Source organism: Acomys minous (genome assembly GCF_964271855.1).
Source record: "Acomys minous genome assembly, chromosome: 14".
Classification (NCBI taxonomy): Eukaryota; Metazoa; Chordata; class Mammalia; order Rodentia; family Muridae; genus Acomys; species Acomys minous.
The window spans coordinates 36,349,625-36,373,564 of NC_140496.1; the positions used below are offsets into that span (position 1 = coordinate 36,349,625).

At 43.1% G+C, this 23,940-nt stretch overlaps 1 protein-coding gene across 1 annotated transcript in view; it reads right to left on the reverse strand.

The window, feature by feature from the left end:
* Positions 1-23,940, reverse strand: part of FTO (FTO alpha-ketoglutarate dependent dioxygenase) — a 357,684-nt gene that overhangs the window by 219,483 nt on the left and 114,261 nt on the right. The window contains exon 4 of the mRNA XM_084756998.1: positions 14,665-14,808. Within this exon, the coding sequence (XP_084613124.1) occupies positions 14,665-14,808 (144 nt within the window). The remainder of the gene's footprint in view (positions 1-14,664; positions 14,809-23,940) is intronic.

Below are 23,940 nucleotides of genomic sequence, written 5' to 3' on the forward strand. Positions count from 1 at the left end.
TAGGACACGCCTGCTTCCGAAGTTGTGAAAAGACCTGCATTTGTAGCACACAATGTTTGACCAAGTACATGAATACACATGAATAATCCCAGAACTCAGGAGGCAGGTGGACCTCTGTGAGTTTGAGGGCAGCCTGATCAAATATGATGTTCCAGGCTAGCCAAGGTTATGAATGTTATCATGGTCAAACTTGTCAACTTCATTAAATTTAAAACCACCAGTGAAACACACCTTGCAGGGGGTGGGTGGGGATCTATGAGGGTGTTTCCAGAACAGATTAACTAAGGAGCAAGGGCTACCCTGAATTAGACACACTCATAGGTTGGCACCACGAGTGAAGAAAAGGAAAAAGCAAGCTGCTTCCTCATACGATGTGACCCACAACTGTGGACACTTGCGTAGCTGTGCTTTCCCACCATGAAGGACTATAACCTCAAACTGTGAGCCATTCTAGACCATTCCTTAAGTTGCTTTTGTCATATTGTGCCACAGTAATGAAAAAATAAACTAACACGAATGCCACAACCATGGTGTCTTGTTCGCTACAGGTTGCAGTAGAAATTGAGACGGTTATGAGACAACCACCTTAACTGTTCTTGCATATGATTTCTTTAGCTATTCAAGGTTTTTGGTAGTTTTGTATACATTTTAGCAACTTTTTCTTCTATTCCTGCAAAAAAAAATTTACTAAAATTTTGACAGGAATGTCAGGAAATTCTAGTAATATGGACATAGTAACAGAATTGGTTCTACTAACCCATGAACATGGACTACTCATTCATTTATTTGTGTCTTCAATTTCTTTCAATGGTGTTTGACTGTTTTTAATGTACAAACCTTTCACTTTCTAGGTTAAACTTATCCCTACACAATTTCTTTCGATATTATTGTAACTGGAATTGTCTATTTTTTAAAGTTGGGTATATAACCACAACTAATTTTTTTATGTTTAGCTTACCTCTTGCGATTTTACTACATCTGTTAGTTCTAATGGGTTTTTGTTTTTGCATTCTCTTTTTAGAGTTGCTCCTGCCTAGCGTCAACTGCAGTCACAGGAAGTTTACTACCACATTTCAGACTTGGAAGCCTTGCATGTCTTTATTTTTCCTAACTGCACTGCAACATCAAGTCCTATGCTGACTACAAGTGCTAACAGTGGGCAGCCCTGTCTTGACACGTGTGTGGTCTTCTCACATGACACAGAATGACACTGAGTCTGTCAAATGTTTTTCTGCATCCTGTAACAGTCACCATGTGCTCTATCCTATTTGATCAATAAAATATACACTGGTGATCAGTGTGCATGGAGCCTAGCTTTCCTACCCACCATGAATAAACACAGTAGGTCTTACTATATGATCCTTTTGTTACTGAGTATGGCTTGCTAGTACTTTGTTAGGAATTTTTAAAATCTGTGTTCCTCAGAGATACAAGGTCTGTAATAGTCTTTTTCCTACTGCTTTTCTCTGCCATTAGGAGGATAACGATAGACTCATAAGTCACGTGTGGACATGTTCTTTCCTCTGCAGTTTCTTAGGAGATTGCTGTAGGCTCTTTAAATGTTCGGTGTTAAGTCTGGCAAAGCCCTTGGAAGCTTAGCCTTGCTCCTCTCAGAGACTGCGACTACTGGCCCATTATCTACCATCACCACACACCTGTCGGTGTTGATGCTCTACTTCGTCACAGGTTCGCCTGAGTAATGGCATGTGTCTAGGAATTCATCCCTTTACTCTAGCTTACTACAGTGGTTCAGATAAGGCTATTCACAGCAGTCTCTTCAGATCTATTACTGCCCCCCACGCCATAGTACAAGTTGTTAGGATTTTCCTTTCCTTTCTAATTTTGTCTTTCTGGCCTTTTCTTTGTTTTTCACAATCTACCTAAATAAACACATGTTAATTTTGCTTAGCTTTTCAAAAAGCTAAAATCTTGGTTTTGTAAGCATCTTCTATTGTTTCCGGGGTCTCTATTTCACTTGTTTCTACTCCTCTACTCTTCAGTATTTCCTTCCTTCTGCTAGTTTGAAAACTTAAGTGCTTTAGTTTTTCATATCCTAATTTCTTGAGATATAAATTTAAGTTGTTTATTTGTGGTCTTCTCCCCAACTTAATATAAGCATCTATTGCTATAAATTCCCCTTTTGAGAGATGCTTTTGTTGCATTTCAAAAGTTGTAGTATTTTTGTTTCCATTTTCATTTCTCTAAAAATGTTTTTAGTTCCTTTTGGATTTCACTTTTAACAAACTGCTTTTTGGGGAGTTCTTCGATTCCCGTATGTGTGAACTTTATAGTATGCCTTCAGTCACTGATATTTTTGCACTTACATCATCGTGGTAAAGAAGAAAACATTAGCTTCTTAAAAGTGTCGACACATGTTTTGTGGCAAAATATGATATCTAATCTGGGGAACGGTTCATGTGCGCTGTATACCCTGCTGCTGGATGGGCTGTTCTAGACATGTCTGAGAGCACCACTGGGTTGACATGGTTGCTCAAGCCTGCGGTTCCTTTATTGATTTTCTGTCTAGGTGATCTATCTATTATTCAAAGTAGGGAGCTGAGCTCTCCAACACACACACATACACACACACACACACACACACACACACACACACACACACATACACACACAGAGAGAGAGAGAGAGAGAGAGAGAGCTAATTATTTCTCCCCTCAGTTCTAATATTTGCTTCACATATTTAGGTACTCCAGTGCTCACAACTACTCCACATATAAAGGCTTACCAACTTCCTGTTATTGTACATGACCTGTGCATCTCATGAGTTTGATATAACTTCTCATTGATGTAAGTATAGTGACCTTTGCCCTCGGTTGTTACTTTGCATGGTGATTTCTTTTGCTGCCCATTCATTTCAGAGGAGAACTTGGCTTAAGACAAGTATCTGGTAGGCGGCCCAGAGAGCAGTCCTCCCTTAGTTTTATTTGCTGCTGTTTCAGTTACTGGAAATCAACCGAGCCCAACCCCCACCATCCGCATCACCATGGCAGCACACCCAGGGCCATCTGACGCATACAGTCTTTCTGATGTGTCATCAGAAGGCCATCAGCACCTGCCACAATGCCACCCAATGCAGTTTCATTTGACTGCATCTCATCATGGAGGCACTGTGTCAAACCTCAGAATAAGAAAAGAGGAGTAAATGCTGGGATCTCTGGTGAAAATCCATATACACAGAACCTCATTATGGTAAATTATAGTCTTTCTATTAGTTACTGCTATTAATCAGAACATTTACTACAGCAAAATTATAGCTATTCTATTATAGCTATTACTATTAATTTCCTATACCTAATTCATAAATTAAACTATCATAAATTCACATGTATAAGGAAAAACAGGATATGCCACAGTTGGCACACCCATAGCTTCTGGCATCCACTGGGTCTCTTGGAACACAGGGCTAAGGGAGAGCTACTGCAGTTGGGTTTTGTATTTTGGAAATGCATGTAGCAACTCTATAACTCAGCACGAATAGAGAGCTGAATACATTTATTTATTGCCATTTTTTATTGCTTTATGTTACGTGTTTTGCTTTCTTCCTCTTGTCCTGGCTTCCTCTATGACACGGTGACTATTCTGCAGTGGTGCACTTGATTCCCCTGTCTTCATCTTCTCTGAATCCACTACACATTCCTTAGTTACAATGAGGCCTGTGTAGCTTACAGCAAGAACAGTCTATTTTAGTTAAGCTAATAGCACCATCACAAGAACACTGTGCCTTAGTTTCCCCACTCACATTTCCAGATTAATGTCAGTTTAGATGCTTCATGTATGGAGTGTTCATCAGTACAGCTAGCTATCCTAGTTTTTGATACTTTGAATTTTTACATGAGTTATTTATGCAACACAATTATTTTCATAAACTAGAGCATTCTGAATTAAAGTCTTACCTTTGCAGTGAGTTTCATACTTTGTTTTCATTTTGCCAGTCAGCAGCCTTTCATTTCCACGTGATGATGTCTCTTTAGCAACCATTATCATCAAATGGTAATGAATGACTATATCTTGTATTTGTCTAGGAAAGAATTCTCCTTACCATTACTTCTAAAGGACAGCCTTGTCATGTACAGTACTATTTCTTGGCAAATTTTCTCTGCAAAACTTTGAATATATCGTTTATATTTCCCCCTAAAATACATATATATTTTTTATTTTACATATATATATATATATGTATCCCCCTAAGAGACCATCAATAGACAGCTCAACAGTTCAGCTGATTCCTGGCTCCTTCCTCAGAGGCAAGCCTGGGCCATGAGTCAATAATATGAACATCTGTCCTTGGTTTCTGGGACTAGCCTAGAACCTGGATCAACAGGAGTAGGTTGGAAGGCCTGGCTCATAGGTACCACTCTAGCTCTAGAGTCTGTGGAAACAATCTTAGGCCTGAGTCCATTTGCCCAGATATGGCCCCTGTGTCAAATGTGGAGCACAAGTGGTGCAAAGACAGCCAACATGGGACCTGAGCCAGAGTCTAGGTTCACAGAGACAACCTTACATCCTGTGTCTCCGGAGGCCAGACTGAAGCCTGGGCCAGGAGAGAGATGCCGGATGTTGGGTAGACTTGGTACTTCAGGCCAGAGTTCATTGGGGTGGGTTTGCTGGCATGTCTGTAGCAAATCAGATGCTCACTTCACTTCCCGCCCCCTGCTCAGTTCTGAATGTCTCAGCACCAGGGAGAGGCGACAGAAGAGCTAAGCCGTCCTTCCCGCTCTCTTCCTGCTGTCTTTTTTCTGTGCTCTACCTAGATGCTGGAATCTCTGCTCTAGATTACGTACTTGCTATGAAAGCACTCTTGCGCATAGATAATTGTTCAATGGCACTCCAAGGGGAGCTTGGTGCTGGAAACTCCTATTTCACCATATTGCTTGAAAGTAATACATTATTAAAGAATATTCAGTACTGAGGACAAGACAGCACTGGGAACTAAATGAGATACAAATATTGGAGTAATACATATTTACTTGCTAAAAAGTAATAATTAAAAACACTATAAACTGTAGAAAAATGAAAGGAGAATTTAAATAGTTGTTATAAATATTATTACTAGTTTACATATTCCTTTAGTTTGTAAATTCTCTATGATGAGTATGCCTCATATGTTATTAATTTCTCAATAGCACTTTTCTCTGAAATTCAGATACATCATGTTATAAAGATACAAATGGAAATGTTCAACGGAGAGGTAGTCATTAACTTAAATAAAAGACATGGTAAAGCCTGTCCAGCGAAGGCTAAGTTCTGCAAATGTAAAAGACTGAAAGCGCTTTTGTAAAAACGCTGGCCTAGGTGAATAGCCCAGTACTGGAGTGCTCGCCTAGCCGCACTGCAAGGCCCTGGGTTCCATGCCGAGCCATACAAACAAGACAGGAGCAGGGAGCTCACCTCTGTTCTCTTGTTATAAATTAACCGGTGGAATGTTTACTTTGCTGTTGTGTTTTAAGGAGAATAGTCTTGAGGTTAACAATCCATTTCTGCTCTCTAAATGTTCACAGAGATCTTCAGGTCCGCTTTCTCTTCTTCTCCCTTTCCTCCTCCAAGCTGCAAGGCCTCCCAAGGCAGTAAGGCCAGAGGGGCATGGAGAAACCGAAGGGTAGGAGGCCAAAGTTGGGCTGATAGAAGAAAGGTTAAGGATGTTGGGGTTTTTTTGCCTTGTTTAGAGACAGCCATCACTCCTGCCTACTACTCAAGTAACACGTGAGGCGAGACCCTCCCAAATCCAGCTAATGACCGCAACAGAAGCAGCCTTCCACATTTTCTGACCTTCTAACTCACTTCTCACATCCAATTTTTTTTAACAGCAGTTGAGGAATATGTAAACTGGTAATAATAGTATTTATAACAAGTTAATTTAAGTTCTTCTTGCATTTTTCCTCCTTTTTTTTTTTTTTTGAAAGTGAACATACTATTGCAATTTTAAAACTATTTTAGTTACTAATTTGGAGGTTGGTCTGGTATATTTGGATGCTAATTACTGCTTACTATCTCTGGGCCCCACCTGTACCTTGCCTAAGAGCTGTTTGACCAATAAAAGGCCATTACACTTGGGCAGGACAAATGGGATAGGAGTGGCTAAGGTTCCAGGGCCTGCAGAGACAGAGAGAATCTTGGGAGGAAGAGGGACCAGAGGAGAAGAAGGCTGGGCCATGGGTTAGGTAGAGAAGCATGGATGGAGACTTGGCCCAGATGATGATAATTAGCAAGTATTTGGATTATGGATGGGCAGTAGCTTGATAGAAATTAGTAGAAGCAGATGGCATTGGATGGGGCAGGTATGGGATACCTATCCTACTATGGGAAGTAGTTTAGGGGATTAATATCCCCTGTCCCAGGTTAACTAAGGCGATTTTAAAATGTAACAGGTGTCTATGTTTTCATTGATTGCTAGCAGGTTAGAAAATACCACTGTAATAACAATTATAGGTCTGATAATAAGCATTAGTAAGTCATACTGATAAAATAACCGCAGCATATCAATGCTTTCATATCCTCAATAACCGTACAAACTAATCTTTTACATTCAAGCAAGATGTTATAATAGTTTTAAGATGTCCTGTAGAAAAATCAGAAATCTAAAAAGTTAGAGTAGATAGATAATCTCTCTAAATGTGTACTAAGTTCCTGTTTGAACAAGCCTCTAAGTCCTATGGAGTTCACACACACTCATATATACAACACACACACACAAGCACACACACACATAGAATTCCCTAGTCAGGAATAGTTAAAGATTCACTAGCATCAAGAATTTACACACACACACACACACACCTCAAAAAGCAGCTCTCTAGAAGAAAAGCTAACACTTCTGGACCAAACGCTACAGTGCAGTGATTTATGCTCACTCAATACGAGGGCAAGCATGCCTGGTACTGGAAACCTAGCCAACTACGCAGGCTAGTGAGGTCACGGACCTCGGAGGAGAACATACAAGTGTTACTTGACTAAGTCAGCACAATCCCTAACTACAATCTAAATGCGTATACACACAGGTAAGGGTAGCTCCTGGTCCTCATCAAGGAAACTTCTCTTAGTGACAGTCAGAGACCATCACAGTAAACCACAACCAACAGTCAATAAGCAGAGAACAAGTGACAGGGTGAAGCCAGCCTCAGCAGTGCCACTGCTCTACCTAAAACTCAGGGAACATCTCAGAACATCTTTTACAGAAAGACTGTAAGAGCCAGACCAAGACATACCCTGTAAGAATCTCCTAGAGGTGTCAATGAAACTCTACCCATGAAATCTCATCAGCATGGCCGCCTACACAAGACCAAGTCAGGGGCAGCATTAGACATGCCAACTTGAAAGGGGGAAGTCCCATGGAGCCCACCTCCTTCACATATATAATAATTGGTTATTAAGCATTTACCGTGTCCAACTTACAGTCAAGTCTTTTAGAGTAGATAGGGCTAAAACAGCCCTCACCTTCGGAACCAAAAACACAGTCATCTTTAGAACAGTCCAGGGAAGAGAAACCCAAGGCCATGATTACATAATTCGTAGAGAGACTAGGAACAGCCTTGCTTTGCATTTATATACATAATTCCTCATTGCCTTGAGGAAAAAAATAACCAGAGAGTTATGTGTCTCTAAAGCTCATTTCTGTTTAAAATCTTTACTGAGCTCAAACTCGTACCACATATAAGTCTCCCATTTAAAGATTACAATCAAAAGCTGGGTGGTGGTGGCGCACACCTTCGATCCCAGCACTTGGGAAAGCAGAGGCAGGTGGGTCTCAGTGAGTTCGAGGCCAGCCTGGTCTACAGAATGAACTCCAGGACAGCCAAGGCTACTCTGAGAAACCCTGTCTCAAAAAAAAACAAAACAAAAAACAAACAGAAAACCAAAACCAAAACAAACAAAACAAAAAGAAAAATGGTTACAACTGAATGTGTTTTAGCACATCCATATGTTATAGGATAATCACAAACTACTTTTAGAGTATTTTTCCTTTCAAAAGGGGCCGCAAGACCTGGGGAGATGGCTCAGTGGACAAGAACACTTTGAACAAGTATGAGGATTTGAATTTAAATCTAACGTGAGCACAGAAGTCATGTGAAAAGTCTAGTGTGGCAAGATATGGCAGTAACCCCAGCCCTGGGGGAGGGGTGAAGATGAGAGGGCGGTAGGGACCTGCTAGCCACCAGCCTGGCTCCAAGAGAATAAGACAAAGGGATAGAGGAGGACACTGGACATCCTCCTCTGGCCGCCATGCATGGGCACATGTGCTCGCGCATGCGCACGCGCCCGCGCGCACACACACACACGCACACACACACACACACACACACACACACACACACACGCGCGCGCGCTACAGACACATACATATCCCACACACATACATTTTTTAAGAAGGGAACCCTATACACATCAGCAGTCAATCCTCATCAATATTCCTCTGTGCGGGGGAGTCAGAGCAAAACAACTCTCCTGATGATCTTGTAATAGGGAGTAAACACAGAGTATCATTTGCAGTTCTGAGGATCAAAGTCAAGACCTCATGCATGCAAGGCGAACCCTCTATTGCTGAGCCACACCTCCTGACCTTAGCGCAGCAAACCAAAGCTTCAAGCATGGTACCCGGCCCTCACTGGACACCCATCACATGCACATGAGCTACATTTCAAGACATAAGTGATACAGCAATGAACCTGGGTGTGATCTGAAAGTGTCAGGGAGAAGAAAATCCTTCCAGAAACAAAGAGTGCGCTTGGTTTTCTGTCTATAAGGCACAGCTCTCCTCCAAGTTCTACTGGATACCAAGAAACAGGAAGCCAGTCACAAAGCACAAGTGGGAAAATGTCAGCCTCTGGCCAGATGTGTGAGAGTGAAAGTTTCAAGAGCTCCCCTCATGCGGGCATGAGACCCATCAGCGACCGCACGTTCTGCCCTTACTGAGAAGACAAGAACACCACCGCACGCCCCTATTAGACAAGCAGCTGCAACTGTCCTGTCATGTTTCTACCTTTCAGAGTGAAAACAAACATGACAGCTGCTCATTTGGCTGTTCAAGCCCTTCCCACTGAAACGGCGATTCCTCAAGCTTACCGGCTGCAGCCTCGAGTTATAATTTATTACTGTTTCCCTTATTCCCTTGCCTCGGCAGAAAACAGAACATAGCACCTACATCTCAAGGCTCGTGAGAGGTAATAAAGTATAATTATTTTGAATTTATGATTAAGCCATAAATTACATGTATTTTTTACTTCAGCTGGTCACTTAGAGGCTGGGGGAGGAAGGGGAATGGGGTCAGCCGTGCATGACAAAAGCCTTTTGCTTTGAATAAAATGTCTAAATCTAAGCGGGGCTGAGGAACACCTGAAGGATTTACAAAGATACTCCAGTCTCCTAGTCAAGTCCCGAGGGAGCCCCCAGTCACGCTAACTTAAATCCTAGCGACCTCTGCTATCCCTGCCCACAGGGTGACAGCCTGCAACGAGAGTGCCCATGTTAGCTCAAAAAACAGAAGCAGGCGTCACACTTCAGGTTACACCGCATCAAATGTTCACAGCGCTCTGGCCTTGCTGCCGCTAAACCACAGGTATTTCATAGGCGGGGAGATAAATCTAAAGAAATGACCAGGCTCCGTATGGAAAGGCAGCCTCAAACAAAGTAAAGCTGGTTAGCAGGGCTCCAGCCAGCCAGGGACAGGTGCTACCTCATGTCACTCTGCAGAGCCAATTGGTGAGATTTACCACTCTTGTAGTTACCCTGCAAGGCTATGGAGATAGATGCGTGAAGCCATGAGCTGCAAAGCCCACAGAACACAGGGCCCGAGGCAGGCAGAGGCCCACATGCAGCACTCCCCTTTCCCTGCCTTGCCTCCTTGTTGTCCAGCATGCCACGGCCCCATCCTTCTCTGCATTAAGTCCCTGTACTAAGTGTGGCCTGCAAAGCACAGGTCCACACACCTATGCCAACTCCTAACAAGTACAGGGAGAAGCAGCACCTAGGGAAGGCTCTCGTTTTACACTGAGGGCCAAGACGCAAAGATGCCCTGATGCTGTGGGGCCACGGAAGCTGCTCGGGAAACAGGAAGCCCTACAGCCTTGCCTTGCCTCGCTCTCCCCTATACCATGGTGAGTGAAGGTTAGACCCACCAAAGCCAGGCATCTCCATTGCTACTGCCTCGTTTGGCTTCAGCCATGGAGTTCATTTTTGCGTTTGACAGGCAAGGTTTGAAGTGGCTGGTTACAATACTAACAGCAGACATTACAAAGTGAGATCAGCTGAACAAAGACATAAAAAATAAATAAATAAATAAATAAATAAATAAATAATAAAAAAAAGGACCAGAGAGACCACGCAGGAACAGTGACATTTAAGACATCATGATGATACATGAAGGGGACCAGCAGAGGTCTGTCCAGTGTTTACTCACCTTTGTCCCCAAACACCCCACCTCCACACCCAGCTCCTGGTTAATGAACAGAATTTAGCTGCTGTCCCTTGGACTGTATAATCTGTTCCATGAAAAGTAAAGCCAGTTTGTCTCCAAGCACTCCTAAGTCCCTAACTCCCTGGCTACAAGCAGTCTATGGAAAACAGCTGTGGCCAAGTAAATCATGCGACCCTGAGAAACAGCAAAGTGAATGGTGGGGTGGGTTCCCCGCCCCCCTCCGCTAAGTGTGTTTTGAAGTCCTGGTTGGAAAATTAGTGAGAACTGTAAATCTGTTTGCAAATCTGGTCTTGTCTAACTCTGAGATTAGGGCAAAGATTCCAATTTAAAAGTAAAACCGTGACAACCCCATGAAGTGTGTCCTCAGGCACTGCCAACAGGGCTTTTGCGCACGCCCACGGCAGTGGATTTATTACAGGCACCCGACACGTTCGCCATCAGACACCCCTGGAGTATTCACTTGAGACAGTGGGGTTCGGCCTGGACTTCCTCTGCAGACCAATATATTATTATAAATTGAGCTAAACTGTTTCCTTTTTGTAAGTGCTGTGAAGTTCAGGCTTCAGTTACCAGCGTAGGGCCCAGAGCCCTCAACGGCCTCTGGATTTGGATTTTTAAAAGCTAATGTCAAAAGGCAACGCTACACGACAGTTGCTTTTATAATTTTTTTAATTATGAGTTTTTAAAATAGGAGCTTATTGTAGTTTATAAGAGAAGTACTCAAAATTCATTTTAAAGATCAAGTATGATATCCTCATAAAAATGCATTCTAAATGCAGACTTTGGGGTACACTCACTCTGCCTGAAACAGGATGGTGGAAACCAATAATGCCACCTATATCTGAAGGTAGGACGTAAACAGTACTAGATTTTTATATCCTGAATATCAACTTCTAAAAAAAGCATGAATCTCTTGAGTTTATCACGTACAGCATTTAGAGACTCAGTGAATGTTTGAACATGTACTTTCCTTGTAATGATTATATCAAAAGGAAAGTGTAATTGTTTTAATAATGTAGTTCATTAAATGCTTTCATTACTAATCCAGTTATTAAATTAAAAAGAAAAAAATCTTTAAAACTGAAAACAAATCAAAACAGAACACTGTCATCTTTTCTTCTTTTGCAGAGCCATGATGCTTAATGGAGAAAAAGTGGGGTGAAAGCCCAAATCAGGAGCCAAGGGCTGGAATAGGGTGAGGAGGGGACATGGGGGTCCCTGGGGGAAAGAAAGGCCTGGTGTGGGAATGCTGAAACCTGAGCAGACACACGTGTCAGGTTCTAACTCCTGCCTCTTACTAGCTATGGAACCGCGGCTAAGTCTACCAGTCTAACTAAACTTCTTCTCTCACGACAGCTAACGTTTGCCTCTCACGGTTACAAGCAAATTAACAGAGTGGTTGGCTTGCCATTAATTCCTAGTAGATGTGCTTGCTGTTAATATCACTGCCATTCCAGATATTCATGTGCTGGGCAGGAACATACTAGTCACATATGAAACTTGTTTTTATATCCTTTTCTTTTATAGTCTACAGAGTTTCTTTTCTCTAGAATGAACACGTGCTGCTTTTTTTTTTCCTTTTTAAATCATGCATGTGTGTCTGCATGTGGAAATATACATGGGAGCGCAGGTACCAAGAGAGCCAGGAAGAGGGTACCAGATGCCCTAGAGGTGGAGTTACAGGCGGCCCTAACCAACCCAACATGGGCACTGGGTACTGAACTCCTGTTCTCTGCACAAGCGCTGAGCTGTCTCTCCTGCCTCCACACTTTGCTTTTTAATCAGAAGACGTCATAGAGAAAGGTAGTAAATGCACAAAAGGCAGCTGTAAAAGATAGCTTTTACAATGCCACTCTCCTGGCTTTCATGTACATTTAAATAGGACGCTACTTAAAAAAGCCCTGTTCTGGCTCTCATGGCCTCCACGTATACAAATTATTAATAGAAAGTACCAGCAAGGTATCACAAGAGAAACCCTTTGTTTGAATTCAAGCCAAATATCCAAAGTTTTGGTGAACACAAAACTTGAGTTATAATCTTTTTAGACAAATGGCATTTAATGACAGGGAATAGAGATGTCAGAATAAAAAGTTGGATCCTGAAACCAGAAAGGGGAATGACGGGAAGAAATGGCCTGAGTACTGCCAGCACTGCAGAGGTTTCCGCGCCTGAGATCCAGCTGACAGGACCACAACTGGGGTGGGAAAAGCACTGTGTGTGGAACCTGTGGCCTGGTTGTTCTGGTCTCTGTTCTGCTGCATATGAATGGAGCAACTGACAGATCTGCACTTCTGACATCTCCCGCCAAAGACTGCTTATAGACTCTGAGGTTGCTTATGCGAAACAGGTTTGTATACTGGAAAGCAAGCTGCAGAAAGAAAGCAAGACACCAACCTTAAGCTGCAAAAGGATGCAGAACTAAGTCACGTGGCTCCTTCCAATCCAACGGCAAAACCAAGCAAAAAGCCTCAGACTGGCCTACTGCAGCACTAACACTCCCTCAGTGCTAATGATGTTAGTGTGTCTGTCGGCCGGTGTGTCTGCCCCACCCTCGTTTTCTCTAATGTGAATAATTTCTATCTCAGCAAGGAGATCTCATATTAGTACCCACTATGCTAATCAAATGATGAAAATCTATGTCCAGCATTAGGGGTAATAATAAGATTCTTGTTTTCTTTCCTTCTTATTACTATACATTTTTTATTGGCATATATTCACTGTGAGAATAATTTCAATAGTACTTATATAAACTGTTAGTCTCTTGTTAAAGCAAAGAACAAGACTCAGACTCTTAAGATCTCCAAGCAAAGAAAAGTAGTGTGAACTTAACACTTTTGGTTTCTCTGCGTTTATATTTATAAAACACTTGGACTTGGACCAGTTGATACTGGTTTTCCATGTAAAATATTGATACTAAAATCACCTTCAAAATTAAGTTTTTCCAGTGGTGGGAAAAAAAGTAGGTGTTAAAGAAAATAGCACATAAAAATAGAGTTAGCAAGTGACTATGGCAAGACCGTGAACACCAACAGAAGGTGGACTGCAGTCTGGGAAATGCTGATGTTCCCTTTCATACAGTGAGATCCAGGAGACAAGGAGGCAGACCTGCTGCTCTGCAATGTCCCCTGGAACCCTGCTCTGTACCTGCAGGACAGAAACTCTGAAGACACCAAGCTTTACAGAAAAAAATCCTTACCAAAAGCCAATCGCGAGCCCCGGTTCTTCCTAGCTAGAAAGCCAACAGACCACTAGATCTCTGTAAGCAGACAGGAAGGAGACAAACCTGAGACACCTGGCAGCACAGCCAAGGAGAAAATAACCTGTGAGGAGCTGTGTGTGCTCATGTGTACACACGTGTGCATGTTCCTGTGAAGGTGCGCCTGTGTGCTTCAGTGTGTGTGTGTGTGTGTGTGTGTGTGTGTGTGTGTGTGTGTGTGTGTGTGTTTAAGCAGAAGGTTAACCGTGGTATATTTCCTTCAGTGTTCACTTTGTTATTTGAGACACAGTCTCTTTCTAGCTTAAGCAGGTTGATCAGCAAGCCCCAGGGAGACCCGTCTCCTCTCTGGTCCCGGGATTACCAGGGCGCAGCAGCACACCTGGCTTGTTCCTGTGGGTTCTTTCTGTGGATCCAGCCCAGGTCCTCACACATGCATGGCAAGCCACTCCCTGGCCCCTCAGAAGGTTCAGGAGAAAAGACAATCGAAGCATACATTTGTAGATTTTGCAGTGGAAACAAGTTGGGAGAAAAACTCCAAAACAAAACAGGAAAATTTCAAGTACCCCAAATTCCACAAGAGTCATTCACGGTAAGCCCATAAATACAACTTCCCAAGGAATTAAAACAGGAGTAAAAGAAAGATACTGTAGCCATGCCATCTGATCCTGACAGGAAACTGTCGTGCTACTCTTGTAGAGAATCTGAGTTCAGTTCCCATCACCCACAAGGAGGCTCACAATGTCTGTAACTCCAGTTCCTGGGGATCCAACCCCTTTTTCTGGCCTCCATGGGTACCAGACACGCATGTGGTACACAAACATACATGCAAGCAGGACATTCACACACACACAAATAAATAAATAAAAACAAAAAAGTAATGAGGTACATGTTCCCAGGGGGAAAAATCATTGTGAATACAAAGTATTCAAAAGTTTATTTCAAAAGACAGACCCCGCATGTGCCCCCACGATCTAAGCTCAGACAAGTGAAAGAGCGGCAACCCCGAGTCTCCCCACATTACCCAGCATGAAATAGCAGTCTCCCTGGTGAAGAGGAATTGCCAAGCCCGGTGCCTCGATGTCCCAGGAGATCTTAAAACCAACATGCCAAGTGTCGGGATCTCTGCCCTCGAAGCTGGACTCGTCCTCGCTTTCATCCTCAGAGCCTGTTGGGAGAGGGGAAGTGATCAGCAAAGACAAAGTCTACATCCCTGAGCTCTCAGCTAGCACCTTAGAAATTACTGGCATTTTAATACAATATGGATGTTGTGTAAAGAATGTCCTTTTGTGTCATAGTTTTTAAAAAGACATTTAAGAATATTCTTACCATAGATTAATCTTTTACACAAAAACTTGAATAGTGAGGGAAAAAAACAGATTCAGAGAGGAATAAAAGATTATTTTGCTCAGTACCAAGCAAATAAACTAGAAAAGCTCAATTAAGGGGATTTCAAAAGATATTAATTGCCATAGTAATCCAGAAAAAGTGAGAGCTAAAGAAACCATAGAAGGTGGAGAAGAAACTACAAAAGCATCCTCTTTCAAGGAAACACAGGGCCAAAGAATTAAAAACAACAACAAAAACAAAACACAACCTCCCAGCTGTATACATTTAGAGAACAGGTCATCGTAGTGGGCTGTCCCTTCTGCTGAAGAGCATGACAAAGATGTTCCAGATACATCTATTAAAATAATACATATCAAAACAAAAAGGAGACACACTTACACACAAACCAATCTCACATCTAACATCAATGTTAACTCTCTAACTAATAAGAACATGGATGCTAGGCCCAGCATAGCATTAGAGAAACACTCTGTGGCCTTTAGGAATATGAGGGCATCTCTACAAAGTAGCTCACATCCAAAAGCTTAAGATATAAAACTCATCATATTTCGGGAGAGGGAGAGAGAGAGAGAGAGAGAGAGAGAGAGAGAGAGAGAGAGAGAGAGAGAGAGAGATATGACTGAATGAAATCATTATTCTTCCATACAATATAAATATAATGGACTAGGAGCTAGTTTCTCAACACAATATAACACAGGCGTGCCACAGTCTCAAAGCCAACAATAGAACTATGCCCAAATCTAAGAATTAAAGAAGGGTGCTGTGGTGTTTAAAGAGGATGGCACCATGGGCTCCTGTGTTTGGATGCTTGCTCCCCAGCTGGTGGAACTGTTTGAGAAGGACTCTGAAGAGTGAGCTTGCTGGAGTGTCACTGGGTCTCTCTCTTCTCTTCTCTTCTCTTCTCTTCTCTTCTCTTCTCTTCTCTTCTCTTCTCCTCTCCTCTCCTCTCCCCTCCCCTCCTCTCTCTCCTTTCTCTCTCTCTCTCTCTCTCTCTCTCTCTCTCTCTCTCTCTCTCTCTCTCTCTCCCCCTCCCTCCTTCCCTCCTTCTCTCCCTCCCCCCTCATGTTTGTGGCTGTAAGCTCTCAGCTCCTTCTCCAGCACCATGCCTACCTGCCTGCTGCCATGCTCCCCACCATGATGAACTGTGAGCCCCAAATTAAATGCTGTCTCTTATAAGTTGCCTTGGCCATAGTGTCACTTTGCAGACATAGAAAAATAAGTAATGTAGAAGCTTAGCAACACAAACATCTACCATTAGTCTGACGAGAACCACCAACCCAATGGTATCTAATTAGAGCACCCCCTAAGCTTGGAAGATTGGCTGACAAAGCTCCTACTTTACAAGCACAGAACTAACTCACATAAAAATGCCCAGTGTGGTGATGCATGCTTGTGATGCCAATGCTAGGGAAGTGAAGATACATGGCCCTTAAGGCTTGATGGCTAACCAGTCTACCAATCTAGTCTAACAGGCGAGCCCCAGGCCAATAAGAGAGCCCATCTCAAAGGAAGTAAGCAATCTTCCAAGGGGGGTACCCAAGGTTAGACTACATCCTCCTAACGCAAACACACATACACACATTCTCACACACACGCACACACTCACTCATTCACACACTGCAATAAAACATAATGAAGATATCAGTTCTACCTTAATTTACTTATAAATCTGAAGTAGTCAAAATGAAGATGATCAAAATTAACATTTAGGTGAGTGGTATAGCCTTTTTTTCTCATAGGGGACACATTCCAAAGATAAAAAAAAAAAAACATGGGAAGCCTAGAAATTATGTTTTTCACATATATACATACCTACAAAATTTATTTTATTAATCAGTCACAATAAGAGATTAATAGTAATAACAAAATAGACCAAATTACAATAAGATGGGCTAATAAAAGCTGCCAGGTGGTGTTGGCACACACCTTTAATCCCAGCACTTGGGTAGTAGAGGCAGGTGGATCTGTGAATTCAAGGCCAGCCTGGTCTACAGAGTGAGTTCCAGGACAGCCAGAGATACACAGAGAAACTCGGTCTCAAAAACAAACAAGGAAACATATCAAGAGGAATGTGAATACACTCCCTGTTTCTATGGCCATCTCTGTATCCCAAATACTTTACTGGACTTTATCTTTTCACTGAATGCAAACAGTTCATGGTTCCTCTTTGGCATCTACAAACCACCAGCATTAAACACTTGCGATTTGGGGCTGCTGTCAGGAATAATAAAGTTTAGCTGAACATCGACACTGCAGGATAACCACAGCAGACCTGATAACTGCAAGTTACCAAAAGACTGCAGCTTTAGTGTATACAGCTCAGAGATACTGGAATGGAGGTGACTCATCCTGTGCAGGGCACAGTAAGGAGAACAGCAGATTTCACCTGCTCAGAAGAAAATATGCAGTGTCAAAGTTACTAATGGTTTATTTCTAACTTTCCATTTAATAGTTTCAAACACTAGCTCACCACAGATAGACAAAACACCAGACCCTCACACTGCAGATGAGGAAGTCTAAACAACCAAAAACAGCCTCGGGACATCTGTCTTACTCCAACAGTCCTTACACATCAGCAGTTAGTTCAATGGGCAACTGCCAGGAAGGCAGAGCATTAAAAGGAAATCAGCCAGGGATGCAAGTGATCCCCAGACACACATAAAGAGACGTGCAGAGACACAAGAGGGAAAGATTCTTCAACCCATTCACAGAAAAGAAAGCACATTAAACTTACAACTATTTACCACCTATTAGATCAGAAGACACTGTTTTGTTTATGTCTTCACTTTCAAAGACGCAGTGTTGGTAAGAGTGTGGCAACCTAGCTCAGCCATACCCTTTGTGAAGGACAATCTGGCAAACACATATTAAAGCTGTGAATGCAGAAGCCTTCAGTCCTTGAAAGAATTCTACTTTTGGGTATGTACCCTACAGCTCCTACTTGCAAAGGGTGATAGTGACTATTGAGTAGGCATTGTAGCTTGTAGTGCTGTTTGCTAACTTTAAAGCTGAAAGAGCAGAATACTTTCAACATCCACTAGCAGGCCAAGACAACATAATACCACACAATCAATACCAATGCTTTGACGTAACAATAACATAGAACCACCTCACACATTTTCAAGAGAAAAAACAAAACAATGAAGTGGCTAGAATTTGTATGAAGATGCAGTGACTGTGATAGTTCTGGGGGAAAATTCCAGATTCATTTTTTTCTGGGTCTAGAGTGGAAGAGAAACACAAAGAAGCTGAAGGCGTAACTCTCACATTCACTAAGTCTTTCAGGGATGGCTGAAAACGTCTCAAGTTCATTTAGGAAATATTTGCTGAGCACTTGCTATATCCTTAGGATTGTGCCAGGCATGTGGGGTGTCTCTAACCGAAATAATGAGCCCAGCCTGGGTAGAGGGTTCCTTCTACTGGGGCCTTTAGATCAGCACTGCTAACTGGTAAGACAGCATCTCAAATTTAAATGCCATCACACTTTAACCCACTAGGCTGTACTCCGGAAATGGTCTGCATCTGCCTTTAGAGCTCTGGCAACCAGGAGACACGGGTGGAAACTTGCACTGAGCTGCTTCTGGTTCCCACAACGCAGTCTATTAGTATCAATATTCCTACTCCTCCATCTTTTGGCCTCCACGGGCTCCTGCGTGCAACACATACGATGCGCAGGAACTCTCACAGGTAAACACACATATACATAAATGACACCGTTGTTTTCTTTTGTTTTTGTTTTTTGGTTTTTCAAGGCAGGGTTTCTCTGTGTAGTCTTGGCTGTCCTGGACTCACTTTGTAGACCAGGATGGCCTGGAACTCACAGCAATCCGCCTGCCTCTGTCTCCCGAGTGCTGGGATTAAAAGGCGTGCGCCACCACAGCTGGCGACATGGTTTTAAAATACAATTTAAAGAGCAAATAAAAATGTAATATTGCTGCTAAAGTAGAATAAACACTAAAAAGGTTTGGAGACGCTTCAACAAGGACTATAAAACTCAAAACAGAACTCCTAGAGAAAAGGGGACTTGAAAGTAATAATGATTGGACTGGCAGGGATACTGGAGGGATTACTGAAGGCAAAATGATGCAAAGTTGGGTACCATAAGATGGACAGCAGAGCACACATCACTAGCTCCCACCCAATAATCCCAAAGTGCCCAGATCCCAGACACGGCATGCCCATATAGAGTCCGTGCATTCTGAGCATCTTCCTCTACAGCGACCATATATAAGAGTTCAAAGCAGAGAAAGTGGGGTGGGGCAGAATAAAGTAGAGAGGAACAGAGGGGAAGGAATTCCTTTATGACTATCAATTCATATCACATCTACCAAGTATAAGGAAAAGAAGAGAGCAAAAGCCAAGTTCTTGCTATCTACAGAGAAGATTGCTAGCAAATGGCCTTTAATGCCACATCTAACTCTCTTCAGTCCTCTGGGTCTGAAGCTGAAGATGGAACATTGTTACCTTAGCAGACTCTAAGCCTTTATTATCTTTCTTCTCCTTCCCAACACATGTTCCCTGCCCCCACAGATAAGGTCTCGCTTTTGTAGCCCAGGCTTACTTCAGAGTCACAGCAATTCTCCTGCCTCTGTCTCCCAAGTGCTGTGAATACAGGTAGCACCCTTTCCTGATGCTGTACATGTTTTTGTGGGCACTTCTGAGTTAAGAGGAACTTTTAATACACTTCTTTAGAAACACCACCATGCAATGACAAGTTCAAAGCCATTTCCTAGAGGGAACAATTTAGAAGAAAAAAAGCTTTACTACTAGGGCACAGCTGTCTTTCCAGTTGTGTCTTTTGGAATCTTTCTGGAGGATCTGCAGAAAACGGTCACTGTAGGCCACAGGAGGGCTGTGGAAGCCCCAGCACAGGCCACAGGTAGCATGTGAGGTGCAGTCTGCAGATGCCTCTACTAATGCCTAATGCAGAGCTACACTTGAGGATACAAGAATTGGCTAAAGGAGAGCTAGTGTGAGACTGAAAAGAATGAGTAGGCACTCAGCTTCAGCTGCACTGAATTTCTTTCTTTCTTTAAAAAAAAATGTATTTTTATTTTATGTGCACCGGTGTTTTTGCCTGCATGAATGTCAGTGTGAAGGTGTCAGATTTTGGAGTTACAAACAGTTGTAAGCTGCCATGTGATTGCTGGGAATTAAACCTGGGACCTCTGGAAGAGCAGTCAATGCTCCCAACCACTGAGCCATCTCTCCAGCCCTCCCCCGCCCCCACTTCATTGCATTTCTTTAAAAGTCTAAATTAGTTAGCAACTGATAAACTGATAAACTGTACTCCACTCCGTTAGGGGCTGGAGAGATGGCTCAGCAGTCTAGAGCTGCTCTTCCAGAGGCCCAGGCCTCATTTCTAGCACCAACATGGCAGCTCACAACTGTGTGTAGCTCCAGTTCAAGGGGATTTGACACCCTCTCCAGATCCCGGGGCACCAGGCATGCACATACATATGAGTAGGTAAAACACCCACAACACATAGAATAAAACGAGTAAAGCTTTTTTAAAAACCTGTATAAAAATCCAAATTTCAAGTATTCTTGAATTGTCAAAACGTGCATCTCTGAGCCAATTAAACATGGTTAGAGGTAAGTCCAAACCAGCCCCTTAGCAAAGGCATGTCTTCTCTGTTAGCCAGAGCCCCCAGCGGCCATTTCATCTCACTCATTTTGGACACCTTTCTGGACCCTATAGCAGAATCTCTCAGCTGTGCTTTAGAGCAAGGACACAGTGTGAGGCTGCCTGCAAATCAGGCTCACAGCCAGTTTCCTAACTAGTTTAACTAAACCCTACCATGGCCAGTCATTACCACACCCATGACTGCTTCACACCTCACAGCAAGATGGCCAGGGAACACTAAGACCACTGGACCTACCAACCCCTAGATCAGCTATGATTTGATCATTTACAGAAAACACCTGCAGACCTCTATGGACTCCTGCTATTGGTGATTTGGCAATGGTAAATACTGACCAAGCTGAGCCCAAACACAGTCATGATGACATCATATGACTAACACCTGACAGTAGAACATGACTAACAGCCTCCAACAATAAAGTAACTAACGCTGGATCAGCTGACCTCCAGCTCTTTAGCAAAAGAAAGCATATGCTTATGTCTTTGCTTCCCCAAGGGTGCACGATGCTCTGTCCAGGTGGCCTTAATGGTGACAGACATGGCAACCAACCAACACCGTGCATGTGTGTGGCATTAGGGGCTGTGTGTGCTGTTGAGTGTACACATCCAGGCATGTGGTCTGCAGGCTAGCAGAATAGGCCAGTTGCCTGCCCATCCCCTCTGATTTTCATCCCGACACTCTTCTTGATCTGGCACCAGGAAAGTCCCTGAACCACAATCAGAGACAGAGCAGTAACCAGTGCTTCCTGGTGTTCCCTGTAAATCCAGCACCTTTGAAAGGAGCTCATTAAAATGATGTCTGCTGGAGGGTTCTCTCCCCCATTGGGCTGTGGAAAGGAGAAAGAAGCTGTATGTGTGATAAATTTGTTATTGCTTATGTATAGTGGTGCTCACTTTTGCAGGGATATCGATGTGTAATCATTGTCAGCAACTGTCACTTACAACACTTGCCCCATGCTATTTGAAATAGGCAGGGGCAATGGGCTCCTGCTTGCCTATAAGTTGTTTGGCATATGCCAAGCTCCCATGAACCACACTGTTAAAGAAGTAGGACAGGTAGTGATGATGCACACTTTAATCCCAGCACTCGGGAGGCAGAGGAAGGCAGATCTCTGAATTCAAGGCCAATCAGGTATCCAGAGGAGGGAGGAGGGGGAGAGCCAGGAGGAAGAGGAAGAGAAGGGGAGGAGGAGGAAGAGAGGGGGAGGAGGAGGAAGGTGTGAGAGGAGGAGGAGAATATTCACAAAATTCAGACAATGGAAATTTAAAGGTCAAAGTTCAAATATCCAAAACATCCCCAAAATTCACCACTTTGACTTTGACTTGGTTTTGGGGTGGTTTGTTTGTTCTTTGTTTTTGTTTTGTTTTATTTTCACCCAAAGTAGTTTTGGAGGAAAAATGACTCTATTTAGTGATAAATGAAGCCCAATATTTCATTTACATTTTAAAGCTATATGCAGCTATATTATTATACAAGGAACAAAGCCAGAAGCATCATCAGAGTGGTGGTAGAGGTTAAAATGCTAATCAAAATATAACACAAGAATTTCTTAACTAATATACATATAATTAATATTGTATGCCAATAATTTCCTTTATATGCAAGTCTACAGTCACCATTATTACAAGTAGAAAACTAGGCCCCTTTCTTAGCTCTTACTTCCTATTCCCTCCGTCAACAGCAGAGATTTCAGTGCTTCTGTCTGTGTAATTACGCTGACGGTTGCCTGGAACTCATGCCTAGAGGGCCCTTCAATTCAAGTCAAGGATGTTTTGGAGGGAGGAGAAAAGCTGGGAGGCGAGCCTAGGGCCTTGCATATGCTAGGCAAGTTCCACCACTGAGATGCACCATCAGCCCAAGGTCATAGTCCTAAGGTATGCAGGGGAAACTACAAGTTAAGGATGGTCAGCGGGTGGAGGGAGACCAGTGATGTCTACAACTTACTCAGGACACGGCAGGGTCTGGACTGTGACAGAAGAGAAAACCCAACGTGAGAGCAGGAGAGAAACCCCCTCCGCCTGCCACCTCCTCCCACACACACCCAGTGAGGATAATGGCGTGGTTCAGTAAGCGCACAATCGTTTCTGGACTGCAAGCGTCACATGAGCAATATGGACTCCTAAGAGCCGGAGCTCTAAAGGTGGATAAAATCCAGGACACAGAGGGTAGTGAAGCTTCACAAGGAATCTTCCTTCCACAGAGCAGTGGCAGGACACTGAAGACTTCCTCACGAGCCAGATCTGGGTTTCAGAATGGCCCCCACAGGAAGTCAAGCCTCTGTGGGCAGACTCGCAGTGTTTATGTTCCAGACAGCTTGCCGAAGAAATGGCAAGAGGGTAGGGCACGCTGCAGAGCCATCAGACAACATCACAGAAGGACCATATCCTAAGAGATGAAGGTCAGCCAAGGGCAAGCCTCCAAGCCACAAAGTTACATCCCAGAACAGCCTTCCTAGACACCCTCCCCAGCCACCGAGCAAAGAACGAACACGCTGAAGAAATGAAAGATTTTGAAAAGTTTGAGCAGGGAAAGAAACTAATCAATCCCAGCTCACAGCAGATAAGAAGTGCTCCTCTACTCAAAACAAATAATTCAGGACAAATGAAGTCCCTCGGCAGAGACAAATTGTAAAATTAATTATAAGTTTTCCTGGATTTCAGGCAAAAACTGAAACTCTTTACAGAAAAACCTGAAGCTTTTCAACAATGTGTCTACTTCTGTCAGCTTTCAGATTAAGTATTCGAGGAGAAAAACTTTTAAGATAAAAATATTCACACCCATAGGAAAACCTCATTACATTATATTTCGTGAACTTGGGTGGGGGGCGGGTAAAATGGGAAAAGTGGAGAAAAACTGCTTTGGGGCCCCTTGGCTAAAGCTTCAAATTTACATCACTTGAATAAAACAGAAAACAAGAACAGGAAGGGAAGGAACCCCCACAGTACAGTCTCCACACCCCAGCTTGTTAAGAGTGGGGGTTGCAGGGCTCCCAGGCACATTGGGGTCTGGGGATACTTCCAGGGACCCTTTGCTGCAAGTGACACAGAAGAGCAGAACCAGGCTGCCAGGACAAGACAGTGACATTATCTGTCCATCCAATACACAGACAAAGACCAAGCTAGGTTCACAGGCACTCTCACCTTTAGGAAAGGTCATCTACGAAGGCCAGGGGCACCTGTTTAGAAACCATGAGCTCAGAAAAGCCAGGGACCGAAGAAGAGCATTGACGCTGTGGAACTCCTGGTCTTAGGACTACTTTTTACATTAAGCAGTTTAGGCCCCAGATGAGCAAACTACTGTTAAAG